General features: G+C 37.5%; 1 protein-coding gene and 1 long non-coding RNA gene across 2 annotated transcripts; one reads left to right on the top strand and one right to left on the bottom strand.

Moving 5' to 3' along the window:
* Positions 1 to 127: 127 nt before the first annotated feature.
* LOC5516721 (microsomal glutathione S-transferase 3) lies at positions 128 to 8,210 on the bottom strand. Its single transcript, XM_001636691.3, has 5 exons — positions 8,077 to 8,210; positions 2,282 to 2,346; positions 1,915 to 1,972; positions 1,245 to 1,317; positions 128 to 694 (listed from the first exon to the last, which is right to left on the bottom strand). Exons 1-5 carry the CDS (start codon positions 8,197 to 8,199, stop codon positions 594 to 596), a joined length of 420 nt encoding a protein of 139 aa, XP_001636741.1. The 5' UTR covers positions 8,200 to 8,210; the 3' UTR covers positions 128 to 593.
* Positions 8,100 to 9,543, top strand: LOC116620760. The gene is made up of 2 exons (XR_004297205.2): positions 8,100 to 8,241; positions 8,386 to 9,543. It is a non-coding gene; the product is annotated as an uncharacterized LOC116620760 (long non-coding RNA).
* The last annotated feature ends 4,906 nt before the right edge of the window (positions 9,544 to 14,449 follow it).

Raw genomic sequence — 14,449 nt, 5'->3', positions numbered from 1 at the left:
ACTGCATACATTAAATTTGAGGCTTTTCAAACATTTTGAATATTTTTAAATTTTGTTGCAATTAATTTTTCATAGACTGACTAGACTTTCAGTTGAAGGGGAATGCAATAACACAACCAGAAACAAATAAACAAAAGAAATTATTTTATTATGAAGGGTTATTTACAGTCAGCGAGTTGCTATGAGATGTTATGCCATGACGCACACGAAAAACTCGTGACATACCCTACTTGCAGCAACTCAGTTTTTGGAAAACATTCTACTTCCAGGTTTCTAAATGACGTTCTAAATACACATATAAAGTGTTTTAACAGTCTCTGACAGCCGCCACTTTTTCATCCTAGCAAAATACCAAGTGTGAAAAAGCATCCATTTTCATCGGCTGTTTTGAAGAAGCTATTGTAATTATATTTGTTGATCCTGGTTTATTAAGTATAAAAACTCTGTATTTAATGATTATTCCAGAATGTCTTAGAATCAATTTGTCTTTTATCAATGAATGAAACATAACAAAGGTGTGGCTGACAAGAGCTCTTAGGTAGATTGACAGGAAGGTCTACAGGGGAGGGCAGAGCAAAGGGCGGGGTGTCCTCTTAGACCACGCCCAGAAGACGAAGTGCCATCTTGCCGGTTACCCCAAGTAAGGTGAATAGACCCAGGTAGGCAAATCCCCCACGGGACCTCTTGGAAGGGTCTATGAGAAAACAAACAAAAAAGAGTATAGGAATAGAATGCAAAACAAACAACATAAAAACAAAACAGACAAGAGAAGAGGCCCATTGGAGGGTACTACTAAAGAGTACTAAGGATTAAATTACAAGGCAAATAGAGCTTTGTCTTGTAAGAGTACAGTATTCAGGAAGATCAACAGACATACTGTAACCTGCCTCATCAACATTTTTTTATCATATTCTGTATTTTCCCATGGCTTCTAAATGTGGGAAACTCTAGGTTTTAGGTGGTTTTCTTGCATACCACAAAAATATCAATATTATTAACCTTGTGCATTATTTAACAGGGCTTTCATTAACTTTCAGAGTAGGCGGTGGAGATTGATAAGTAGGGAGTGGAAGTTATTTTATCTTTTTATTTCACTTAAAATTTCAGTCAGCGCTCGGTCAGCACTTCAGTCAGCGATCAGTGGAAAATAGCTGGCGCTTCTTCTGGTGCCTAATGAAACCCCTGTGTAAGATACTTTTTTTTCTTAAAGAAAAGCCTGTAAATAAACTGTGGCCTAGACATACCACCAGTGTAGTATCCATGTGCATACACAATCCTGCCAAGAATCCAGACCAGCCCAGCCAGGGAGCACACAATCTGGCAACAGATAGTCAAACATCAGGTGCACCACTGGAATAGGTTAGGGGTTGACCATTCAACTTTTGAGAGAGGGTTTTTGCAACAAATATTTCAAGCATACCCTTCAAGTAAGAAAAAAATATCTTGCTTTGTTTGGCATAAGGAAACACTATACAAGAGAAAACAGTAAATGACAAGAAACATTTTCTGCACCCAAGTGAAAAATCCTGCTCAACAAGAAAGCAGTGAAATGGACCACCCCTAAAAACAGCCCTGTGGGCCATTTCCCAGATGGCAGAAGTACCTAGCATTTCACAGCTAGGATGCAAACTTTCAAAGTACAAAATGTTAGGTAACAATTCGCTTGATACTCTTCTGAAATCTGTCTTTTGATTTGTACAACATGATACAATTATAGTAAATATATATTGGTAAAAAGCATACATAAAAAAATACATAAATTTTACAGACGTTTAATGTTTTAACATAATATCATCTGTAAAGTTGAAATAAGGGTATAGTGAGAAAGTGCCACTAGCAACGACTTGTTGCATATATATATATATTATCTACACCAACAGGGAGAAAGGATATGCTGCGCATGAATATACTCACAGGGTGTTCAAGCCCTCCTAGGAACAGAAGCATCAAGAACTGGGGATAGTTCTCAAGTCTGGGGGGAAGAAACACAAATGTTAAACAATCCATTGATGGGGGGGGGGGGGGGCAATCCATTGATGGGAGGGTTTATACCTTATATTGAGGGAATCTAACACAAATGTATTTTCAACAAACAAATCAAGTGAAATGAAATGATTAACAAAATATTGCAACTTGTAACAAAAATGCAGATATGAGAACAAATTCCATAAATGAAATCACAAGGTTTAATAGTTATAGGTAGACTTTCTGTAGTTAGTCAGATAATCACCATGGTGTGTGAAACTACTATAGTTAAAATTATCTTGAGAGGGAATCTCACGTGTTCTGGTGGGCTCGTTGCACGCAGTTAAACACAATCTCCTTGTCATCGTACATCTTAGGATACTAAAACCAAATAAAATGCACAGGTTAGATCAAGAAAAAGGGAGTATTGGAGAACAGCAAGTCTGTTGATGGATCAGCTACTGTATTTAGGGAGGGGTGGAAGAGTGTGAAGACAGTTTGTCCCTACGAGGGTGGAATCTATAGGAGAGCACCTTTACAACTAAATCTGCATGCAAAAACGGTTTTATGTAGTAACTAACCCCCCCAGCATTAAAAGAAATGATAATGTAAAATATGTTCCACACTATTTTATGGCACCAACTTAATTGTTGAAGTGTGGAAACCCACTGTAGTCAAAACAAACTTAAAGTGAGAAAAACAACTTCTTAAATGATTTTTATAATGCAATTTATCACTTATCAAATTATTATTAAAATACTAAGGCTATAAGCGAACAAAACCAAAAAAGAAATCTATGCAATTTATCACTTATCAAATTATTATTAAAATACTAAGGCTATAAGCAAACAAAACCAAAAAAGAAATCTAAAAGCACAAAATAAAAGAAAGGCATCTCATGATCAATTTGACCGCATGGTTGAAAAAAACAACAACAAAACAAAGCAGCAGGTGGTAATGGCTTTGGGCAGCTTACAAATATTGAAAAATGCATGGAAGTGACAGTAGACAAAGCTAGACAAAGATGAGAGTTTCACTGCAAGTAATAGAATCAACACAACACCCGCTAGTTGATAAGGACAAGCCTATTGCTATGAGGTGTTTCAAAGCATGAAAAAGCATCACTTAAATAATTCAATGGCAGTAATATTAAAGAAAAACACGAGGACTTATATTAGTAAGGCCCCTTTGCTTTAAATTGTATATTATTTCTTTTTCATGGGTTGAAAAGGAAACTAAAATATAACAAAGGAAAAGGCAGTAGACTAAATTAAATATTAAAATAATGTGTTCTTGTTTGGTGAGGTTGCTTGTACTGCTATTGTTTCTATAAAGCTGACTTTGTACAAATATGTACCCTTATATAAAAAACAGCAAAACCCACTGTATAGTACATAATATACACCTATTTCATTGAATTTTGACTATAAGTATTCAAAATGTGTATATTCATACAAGGGCCTCGCTCCAAACTTAATTAAGCCTCACTGAATGTTATTAACTGATCCAAGACTTGTTTCCATAACCAGTGGTGGCAATCATCATTTTCCATTTTCTTATAGTCAACCTTAACTGAAAAAGGTGTTAATAAGACTACATAAAATCCACCCCTTGTCTTTTCGGCTTGCAAACTATGTCTGTACATCATGTCATCGTGTTCCTTTCCAATTGTTATTATCGGTTGCATTTGTGCCTAAACCTTTACCCTACATTGTAATTCTAGAAGTATATTGCGTCTTTCTCTAAAATTGAGGTTACTGCAAAATAGAATGAAGCATCAAATATAATTTATATAACAAAAACAACGGATATAAAAAAATTGGGTTCTTAAAAAAAATAAAAAATACAGACCCTGAATGAAGTATACTGTATAGTATACAATATACATGCTTCAAGTGCTATAACTTAAGGCAGTACAAAAGGCAAACAAGGCAAATAAGCGCTCAAAGTACATTTATAAGGCCGCTTTTGCATAAAAATGATTGAAACTTTCACAACAAACAGATTATCCAACTTTATGACAAAATTGTCATTTTAGTCATATCTAAAAGAAATTCGGCTAATAAGAGCAGGCTGTCAATTAAGCCGAAAATGCCTTCTTTTCTCTAGAGCGAACGCGTTTCAATGTAACCCAATATAAATTCAGTATATATTACCTATAGATATAATGAAACTTTTCATCAGAGTGCGCCAAAAAAATTGAAATGCGAGAAATTAGTTGCAAAAAATCTAAATTCAAGTTTTGTTTGAGATTATTCCGAGTTGAAATATAAATCGATGGCGCACTCTGATGAAAAGTTTCTAAATTGTGTCTAGTTTTTGATTGCCAAGTTTCAGTTCGATCGAATAAATCCTGATACAGATAGAGCCTCTTGATTTGAATCCATGCAATTGAGCGCATTTCTTCGCCACATTCCTCGGGAACATACTCAAACGCATCTTGTCAAACCTGACCCTGCTGTATCGAAAACAGCGGAAAAACATTCAAAATATACGCTTTATAAGGCTAAAATTACCATATATGAAGCTCTATTTTTCCCGCTAAACCAATCACATGCCATTCTGGAGATGCTGCATAGCAACTGTCACAGAGAACAATAGAGTCCAGCGCTCAGGCATCCTCGCATATTTGTTTGAATGCAGTTTCTGCTAGCATAATGTGAAACAAAATTTGTTGTTTATACTCCACAGCTTAAAAACTAATTTACACACCCCAGACATAGTAAAGTTCTAAAGGAAAAGGGAAGGATCGAGAAGATCGAACGCACTGTAGTTTTGCACAAGCGGTGAGTGGCACACAGTAATATGTGAAATTGGAGAGCTCCTCCTCTGACAAAACTTCAATCATTTCCTGGGAATCGTGACTTTGGATGGGGATTTGATCAATATGTGTCAAACTAGCTGCATGGGTCCACTTTTATGGCCATTGGTTTTTTGAAGCTTGAGTATAAAGTACTGGTGCAAAACTTTCCTTCGCAGTGCAACTTTGATTTTCCCTGCTAGCAGAGGCCTCTTTCTCTGTATTTCACTTGGCTGGCGTTCGCGTGGAAAAGATACCTCTGCCATGGGTCGCAAGTTCGTTCGATCAAACCGCCGTCCACGATCGTGGACGGGAGACCCAGAGCGCATGCTCCGTTCATTAATTACTGGACAATTTTTGAGCCCACAATGACTAGCGCATGCATGAAGCGTATATCCGCTGTGGGATAATAAGCCCGTATTCGAAACGGCGTCCTCCGTAGAAATATCATGGACGAATTATAAAAGAAGCCATTCAATGCCCTGTCTTCATTCAGATTTTTCTCTCTTTTGACTTACGAGCCTATCTACCGTTTACAGCTTTTGTATATCCTTCTGGAATTAGCTGATTTAAGTTTACCAAAAAGTTTTGTAGCTTTTTCTTCGAGTCCAACTGCGATATTTACATTGAAGAAACTCGCCTGCACAGATGTCATTCAGATGATTTGTCCCACAAACAAGACAAAACTCATCTTTGCTGCGTTTGCTGTTCAATATTTTTAGTGGCGTTTTAGGTGATTGAAATTGAACAGTTGTTTTCTTTTTTCGAAGAGGAGAACTAACCCGGAGTTTGATTCATAATTTGCGACAAAAATTAGCATATTGACAGCTTTCGCCCGATGGTACGGGTTTTGGCACGTCATGCGGTCGCTTAGAAACGCTCACGCATGCGCAATGAAAACAGTTTCGGCCCATGGCAGAGGTCTCTTTTCCTCGCGAACTCCAGCCCAGCGAAATACAGAGAAAAGAGGCCTCTCCTAGCAGGGAAACTTTGATTTAGAATATCTCGAAAACTTTTGTACCGCCTTCAAGGGGCAGCATCATGGTACTGCGCATGTCTGAAGTCAGTGTTTATTCTAGGCTTTACAAACAGTTGAACATTTAAGCTGTCAATGCATTGTTAAAAAAATATGCAATATTTTATTGAAAATTATGTTTTAATTGACAGTTTGTGGTCATTTCCTTTGAATTTAAGTCTCCCACATATACCAAAGGCTCATAAGTCAAATTAGAAAATTGAGTGTCAGAGACGGAGAGCTATTGCATAGCTCTCACAATAACACTACCCTTTTAAAATGCATGAGAGTGTGTGGCACTGAGGCTATTTTTCTTGATATTTAACTTCATATTTACGAGAAACTAAAACCTTTGTTCAGGTTTGTTATCAAAAGCACTCAAAGCACAAATGCTGTGAGAATTAGCTGAAGACAAGTGCAAGGAAATGAAACAGTTTGATTATCTTGTGCTTGCTCTTGCATGCTAGTGAGAACCAGCCTTAAGTGATGAATACTGGTGAATTAATTACTTTGTAACTTTTTTAAAAGATCCATAACAGAATCTAAATTATTCAATGCTTCAAATAAAATACCCAAGAACAACGCTAGAAAATGGAATATAAAAGAAGAAACAAATAGATATATATAAATGCTTGATAAGAGTGGTACTACTTCATAATAAATGAACAGTTAAGATTCCCCCTTGCAGACGATCTGTTTACAACAATTATAATCCAATACCATGACCATATATGAAGTGACGAGTATGCAAGAAAAATCATATATTATTGAAATGAAAAACAATTGTCAAGACGTTTTCAAAAAGCAATGGAAGGTATGGAAACAAATCAAGACATTGAATGCATTACATTCGGATAAGGTAAAAAACAGGTTCAAGTTCAAGACAAGTAAAGGACTCAATAACCTAAGCTCTTTTTATAGAATATAAAATACCTAAAATTGGATAATCATAAGCCAAATATTTGGAACACATGACAAACTCTGATGTCAAATTTTGATTAATTAAGATTTATTATGTGCATTGACATCATCTTTAAAAGCATTAAAACTGTTCTTTCCGGGAAAAAACAAAAAAAAATGGTTAGATATCAGACCTTTAACAATGAACTGTTTTTTCTTCACAAAAATCTTTCTCACTATTCAGTTCAGATATTAGGCCTGAGGTCTAGTTTTGCTTTGCTTCTTGCAATTGAGGATGTAAAGAACTGTAGAGGACTCTGGTTCATGGCACTATCTTCAGTGACAGTACTTTACACACTGCAAACTGCAAACTATGTGTAACTATACTCACAAGTAGAGTCAGTCCCAAGTTAAGCACACTTTTTCATATTTTACAATGCACTACACAAACAAATATTTTTTTGTTTTTTTAATGATTACAATTAAATTAACTGATGGGGTTGTTTCATCTGTCTTCACAAATCACAATAGGACAAACTATAGATACTGAGATGTAAAGGAATTTAGCAAAAAATATGAGTCCGCTTTTTACTCGTGTTTACTAAAAACTGGATTAGTTTTAGCAGAACTCTGGAGCTTTGAAAAAAACATGGTCAAAATAATCGTTTGCTTTTTGAACAGCAACTGTTGGCATTCTAAGGATAATGGATATAATAGACCTACAAAGATCAGTTAAAATGTTTAAAAAGAAAACATGAAAATCACATAAAATCAAGTTAAATTTTTATATTTTAATGAGGTTACTTAAACGAAAATGCATTTGGCTGTTTACATTCTTTATTTAAATTCCACTTAGAAGAACTAGCGAACTTTCAAAACCAAAGTTTAAAAAGTGCTTAGACCTGTTTTAGAGTTTAAAAATAATGATGCATGTGTGTGAGTAAGAGTGCAATTATTTGTAGTGGGAAGTTTTTCTAGGTCATTCTAACATTTCGACATCAACTTTTATTTGTGACTATATAACCATGTCATACTTAAGAAAAACACATTCCTTACCAACCACTGAGCTGAACCCACTAAAAATAATAGTTTTTTGATGGCTATAAAAACTTTTCGAGAAAGTTTAAAGGTTGCAATATTTGTTATGTTTGTTTCATTGTTTCTTGGCAACTTGCAAGTTTAGCTTAATTATAATACCCAAAACCCTTGGGACATAAATAACGTGGAGACGGAAATATAAACAAATACACGGGTGGTTTAACATTGGACAAAGGCCAGAGATATGAAACAATAGACTTTGATTCCTATGTAATGAAATCATCGACCAAATCCCTAAGAGTAAGGATCGCTATTTAGCGTCGAAATACCTATGAAAATAATCCATGAACGAACTTACCTGTATTTTGAACTTTTTCCTAGCCACTCCGACTCTTATGCCCAAATATGTGAGCATGAAAGCGGAAGAAATGCCAGTTAAAACGACATAGCCATACTCTTTGGCAAGCACAATGGTCGCCATTTTGGATTGTGACACCCACCAAGACGAGGCTACTCTTTGTCGGTAGGTACAAAGTCTACCGCAAGGTGTTCACGTGATTAACGCGCGCTCTGATTGGTTGAGCGTTTTTCACAAATGGGAGTGACCAATCAGAATGTGTGAAACTTTTCTTTCTTGCTGACGTCACAAATGTCTATTTGAACGCAGGCGGTTTCCAACGCCTTTCACAGTCCTTTGCCGTCCAGCGAGAGCAGTTTACGCTTGTACAGTGAAAATCTTGTTGAATTACACCTTCAAAATGAAGTTCGCCGTCTTCGCTGTTCTATGCGTCTTCCTCATCGCGGCCGCTCAGGCTCAAAACAACACCACCATGTCAAGTAATGTGACATCGACAGCCGCCGCTCAAGTTAACATGACTACAGCAGCATCAACGACGGCCGCGCCAACCACTAGCATGGCCATTCAGTTCATGCCGTCTTTCCTCATGTCTCTCGTCCTTTGCGCCTTCGTCAAGTTGTTCTAAATTGCTTTCTTTCCGCCCATGGAGCTCTCCCTGTGACAAACTCTACCGAGAACGAAAAACTTAGCCTGCCTTTTCCCCACCAAGTAACAAGTGTTTGATTTTCAAGAACGTGCCCGGCACAATGAAAGACTTGAACCGGCTCGTCTACTACTCAACTCAATCTCTCCTTGGGCGAACTATTACAGATGTACTAGTTATCCGTGACTTTTTTACAAGAATCTCTGGACCTGGTCAAGATACCAACCCCTACTAAATTGATTTGCGACGAAGAAAACTTGTTCTGGCGGTTGCTTCAACAATGCTGAATGAATTGAAATGGCGTGGCTTTGAAAGTCGCGCCTGAACTTATCACAAGCTTCTGTAAAATCGAAGAACTCTTTCTCAATCCATCTGGAAAGAGATAAGTAACTCTTACAGCATTAAGACAGTTCGAGCAAGGCATTTTCTCATGATGCAACTGTAATTTTTCAGCCTTCTAGCTTTAGTCATTATGTATATTAGCTCGTTCACCTATGTACAGCTTGTTAGCATTTTCATCCCGTCTATTTATAAGAATTTCAGTTGTTATTTTCTACTTGAGTATTAAAGAGTGCTTTAAGCTTTAGTTTGACCTTGTATTATGAATTATATGTCTATATTTCTATTTAAAGGTCTTTTGCGTACAGAAGGATGACGAACACCTAACCGTTGGGCGTTGTCTTTGCTAGTCGCTTAAAAGATCGCCAAATACTTCGCTCATCTTCAATGTTTGGACATAGCGTATGGATTACGACGATTGTATAGCTGTCTGTCGCTTTTGAGAGGTGTTTACTTGGCAAATAAATGTCCGTCGTTGAATAGCACGTGTTTGTATGTACTCATCTCTGCCCGCCAAATCTTCGCCGAACATGCGGTCGAATTACAACCTGTTCGCCGGTGGTAATCGCAATGTGCTCGATGATAAGTCGTCTAGCTGTGATATACAGTCGAATATTTGTTGAAATAAAAGTGTTTTCAGGATTCTTGAATGATTTTATTTCGGGGTGTGTTTCGTATACATCCGCGTTTCTGATTGCGAAATTCAACCAAAGCTTAGTAATCTCGACATTCATGCATCTTTTCGACGATTTTTTTCCAAGTAACAGAACATTGAGATATTTTGAAAGTATTTTTAGGCAAAATGATTCGACCATACCAAATTTTGAGTGAATTATCTTACCAAACATACTGAATTTACACGGAGTTCTAATAGCTAAACCACGCCACCAGTCTTGTATATATTGATTTCACCGATAATTTAAATAAAAAGATGCTACTTAATCCCGTCGACCCTTATAAAATCTCATGTCCAATACACTCCACACTGTAAATACAATCTGAAACCACGGAACATGAATTCTGTCGTTATTTACGTGTCGTGTCGATTTTGAAAGTAATTAATTTATGATAGAAATGCGCATACTAATTACATTCGAAAATTCATCGCCTTTTCCTCGTTTCCTGTCCAAAATGTGCCATACAAGAATTGCCAACGTTTATTTCTTTACGACATCTAATGGAATGACTTGGTATTACAGCATGTCGAGGGCAATGTGAGTTAATTGGGACATTAAGTTGTTTTTATAATCCATGGGTCTAGAACTTGGCAGAAATGCAAATCGAGCGGGAAACTCAGGCTTGAGTGAGCACGTGACGCAGATAAAAGAATATTCTAGATTTTACGTTGTTTTCTTATCGAATCAGAAAAAGTAAGGAGCATCGGCTAAGAAATTTGACGTTAAATAAAGATAGAAAGTTTACATCTATTTACACCTCAATATTCTGGGTAATTCTCGTCGAGTAAGTTATAAAACGAGAATTTTAACAAATAGAAGATTGCTGCAAGCCAATAAAATACCCGTTTAATTATTAACTTATAACATCAACAAATTTCTTTGTCTTTTAATGTTTTTTTTGCGTGCCTTCATTTAGTTGTGAAAACCGAGGTGATTTTTTTGGGAGAATTCGAGAGCAGATCAGTAGAGCACGGCTAAACCGCAGTCTAGTGCTTCAAATTTGCACGAAATAGGGACACGTTTTTCTCCAGAAGAATAATATTTTTTACTGTTAAAAGGTAAAAGTCAATCTGCAGCCACTGGCTTAAACCGGCAACTCCTGAAATTTGGCAATATCATGGAAATCGCTAAAACTTTATAGTCCATATAAACTTTTAGATAAGATTTTTTATTCCGGTTTTTACAGGTTTTGGAATTGATTGGATATTCCAATAGGTCACACAAGTAGCACCTTTTTATGCTTTATTAATGCACCAATCCGCCAATCCCTGGGAACGCGCCTGTCAGACATAAACATTGACTCGTTTTCAGGTTTCCTCGGGTCTTTTTATAACTTGTTGAATGAACCGCATCTCGTTGACAGTGCTGAAAAACGCAAGACTAGTTCCAGTATCGCGCGGTTAAACCAGCCTTTTTGTTTTGAAATGGCGGCTTTTTACCGGCGAACTGTCACATTTTGGCGAATGCTAAGAAAACTAGACCCATAGACCAAACCTAAGGCTAAAATTTTCTTTATGACTCCCTCATTATCAAACAAATCTGTCATCTTTTGTACAGTGTGGTTTTAGTGTTGTACAGTAAGTCAAAACAGCGACCGAAGTCAGCCTTTCGTACCTTTACCCGAACGATTCAACACTGAGATTTTGTTTGTTTTCGCCAGAACATGCGCATGCGCGTACGTTATTCAGCACTGTCCGTCGAGCGTCGTCCGTCGTCGAGCTAGCAGGCAAACGTAGACAGGCGTTCCTCGCGCAGTCGAGAGGAAATTGGTCACAATGAATTGGGCTACCTGTGTTTAGTCCAGCGGTATCGCGCGCCGATTGATCGACTACGCAGCAGAAATTCGTTCACGAGTTGTTGCGTCATTGGAGTTGGACCATTCTCTGGTTCTTTCTGGCGTTTTTACTGCCCATGTTTATCGCCGAAGGTTACATAAGGCTCAAGAATACCCCTTCCATTCGTAAGGGAGCTCTTCTAGGAGCTAAAAACGAACAGACCAGCATTAATCTGGTCGCTACCCCTTCCATTCGTGAGGGGGCTGTCCTAGCAGCTAAAAACGAAGAGACCAGCATTAATCTGGTCGCCACCCCTTAGCCTTCCTATGCAGAATGGGCACGAGTTAACCTTGGCATAAGGTCTAGTTTTTTATAAGAACCTTTTTTTTTATAAGAACGTCCAACCTGAGATTTCATCAAATGTTAAGAACATGATAAGAACAGGCTCTGATAACAGAAAACCTTTTTTTGTCCTTATGCGTTCTAATGCAGAAACGCAAAGTGAATTTCCCGTTTAATTATTAACTTTCTTCATCGACTAATTTCTTTGTCTTTACTCTTAATAATAAAACATCTCCTAACGAACCCTCAGATTGCGTGGTGTCCAAAAATTGAGTACAATGTATAATAATAAAACATGTTGTCCTAACGAGGCCTAGCCCGGATTTTCACTATTATTTTAAAATTTTGTATTATTCATTAACAAAGCAACCTCCTACGGTATGTATTTTTACTTGAGCAAAAAAAGGCTTCTATTGTCAACAGCTAATTGATGTGCAGCGAAGCAAAGATGCCATATTGTCCTCAATGACACCCCTACGTCAGGACACATTAACTCTTCCTTCCGTGTCGCGCAAAACGCAATCACGTAATTAAAATTTACAACGGTTTGCGAACGTAAAAGAAGTACCAACATAAAACCCTCGAGATTAGATAGAATGCTAATAACTTGAACATCTCACCAACTATAAGTGGCCTCTGTTTTCTTCTATTTAGTACCTTAACTCGAACTTATTCTCGAACTAACTCGAATCATTTCTTATTAAGGGGGTTCCAGTTATCGGTACGTTCACTAGACCCAGTAAATAATTTACATAATTTACATAATTATGTGGGTCAATTATGATTTTGTGACTGTTTTTCCATGGCTCTCTTATCCCTCCCCCTCTTAAAGTGCAATTGAACACCGATATCAAGCAAAGTGATTCATGTTTCACTAAACAGTTTGCCAAACTGGGTTTATGAGTTTGATTTATAAATTTATAGCATATAAGCCAATAACTTGAACATCTCACCAACTATAAGTGGCCTCTGTTCTCCTCTATTTAGTACCTCAACTCGAACTTATTCTCGAGCTAACTCGAATTATTTCTTATTTTAATTAAAAGGTGGTTCTCGAGTTATCGGTACGTTTAATTTGACCCAATTAGATTATCAATTTCTCCCTCATTAGATTTTGCTGTGACTGTTTTTCCATCGCTCTCTTATCCCTCCCTCACTTAAAGTACACTTGAACAGTCTCGAGCAAGCGGATCCCTGTTTCACTTCATCAAGTATCTTGCTCTCTATAGCTCGAAATCGCCATATATAATGCTAACTATTTTTCAGATTCTAGTTATGAGAGTGAACCGAATTGATGCGATGTGCATATATTAGTGGTAAAAGATTTTATTTTCAGATCGCTTTATGGGGGGAGGGGGGACTGGAGCATATACGTATACGGTAGTAAATTTGTACCATTATTTTCCGAGAGCTACCATTTCCGATGCTAGCATTGCTCAAAAAGGAAAAATCAAGTTGTGTGAATGCCTCGAGGTTCTCACGTAGTTCAAGAATAATAAAACTCCAGGAAGTGATGGACTCCCTGTAGAATTCTACAGAACATTCTGGGCACAAATTGGCCAAACACTAGTGAATGCTCTAAATTTTTCCTATGAGCACGGTGAGCTATCCACTTCGCAGACACAAGCAATAATCACGCTAATCGAAAAGAAAAATAAAGATAGGAGACGTAAAACTAACTGGAGACCGATTTCCCTCAGAAACGTAGATACAAAAATAGCCTCTAAAGTCAGGCCCGTAGCCAGAAGGGGTTCCATGGGTTCGGAAGAACCACCCCACTCGACTGGAAGGTCCGCTCTGATGAAGGAAAATTGAGAACCACTGCGAGCTAGGACGAGCTTCCTAAGAGAAAATGGTCCGCTAAACGGGTAAACGAACCCCCCCGCTCAAAATCCTGGCTACGGGCCTGAAAGAAATAGCACAAAGGCTTGAAAAGGTTCTCCCCAGCATAATAAATTTTGATCAAAATGCTTTTATTAAAGGCCGGACAATTTTCGACGCAGTACGCACAATCAGCGATGTAATGGATTACTCTAAATCAAGAAACCTAGATGGTATTTTAACTGCTGTTGACTTCGAGAAAGCCTTCGACTCTGTAAATCGAAGCTATCTTTACAGCTGTCTGGAAGCCTTTGGTTTGGGAAGATCCCTAATTCAATGGATTTAGACGTTTTACAAGGGTATATCGAGCTGTATTACGAACATGGAATCGCAACGCCCTTTTTCAGCGTGAACTCCGGAGTTCACCAAGGCGACCCCCTTTCTTCTTTCCTATTTATTATAGTAATTGAAACTTTAGCAATAGCAATCCGTCATGATTCTCTCATCGAAGGTTTTACAGTAGGTAATTCCCAAATTAAAATGGTTATGTTTGCTGATGACTTGACATTTTTCGTAAGGAATAAAACATCGTATCGACGGTTCTTCGATGTTCTAAAGGACTTCGGATCTTGTTCTATGCCTTTGAATGATCCAACAGAACTAGGCGTCAAGAAAATTAGCTCAGTCGTTAAAATCTTAGGAATTAACTTCTGTCACGGAACTGCCTTAATTTATCGTCTTAACTTTGAGTCCATAGAAAGTGATTTAAAAAATGC

The sequence above is a fragment of the Nematostella vectensis genome, chromosome 14 (genome assembly GCF_932526225.1).
Source record: "Nematostella vectensis chromosome 14, jaNemVect1.1, whole genome shotgun sequence".
Classification (NCBI taxonomy): Eukaryota; Metazoa; Cnidaria; class Anthozoa; order Actiniaria; family Edwardsiidae; genus Nematostella; species Nematostella vectensis.
The sequence above is the reverse complement of the archived record's forward strand: the minus strand, read 5'-3'. Positions and strand labels throughout refer to the sequence as shown.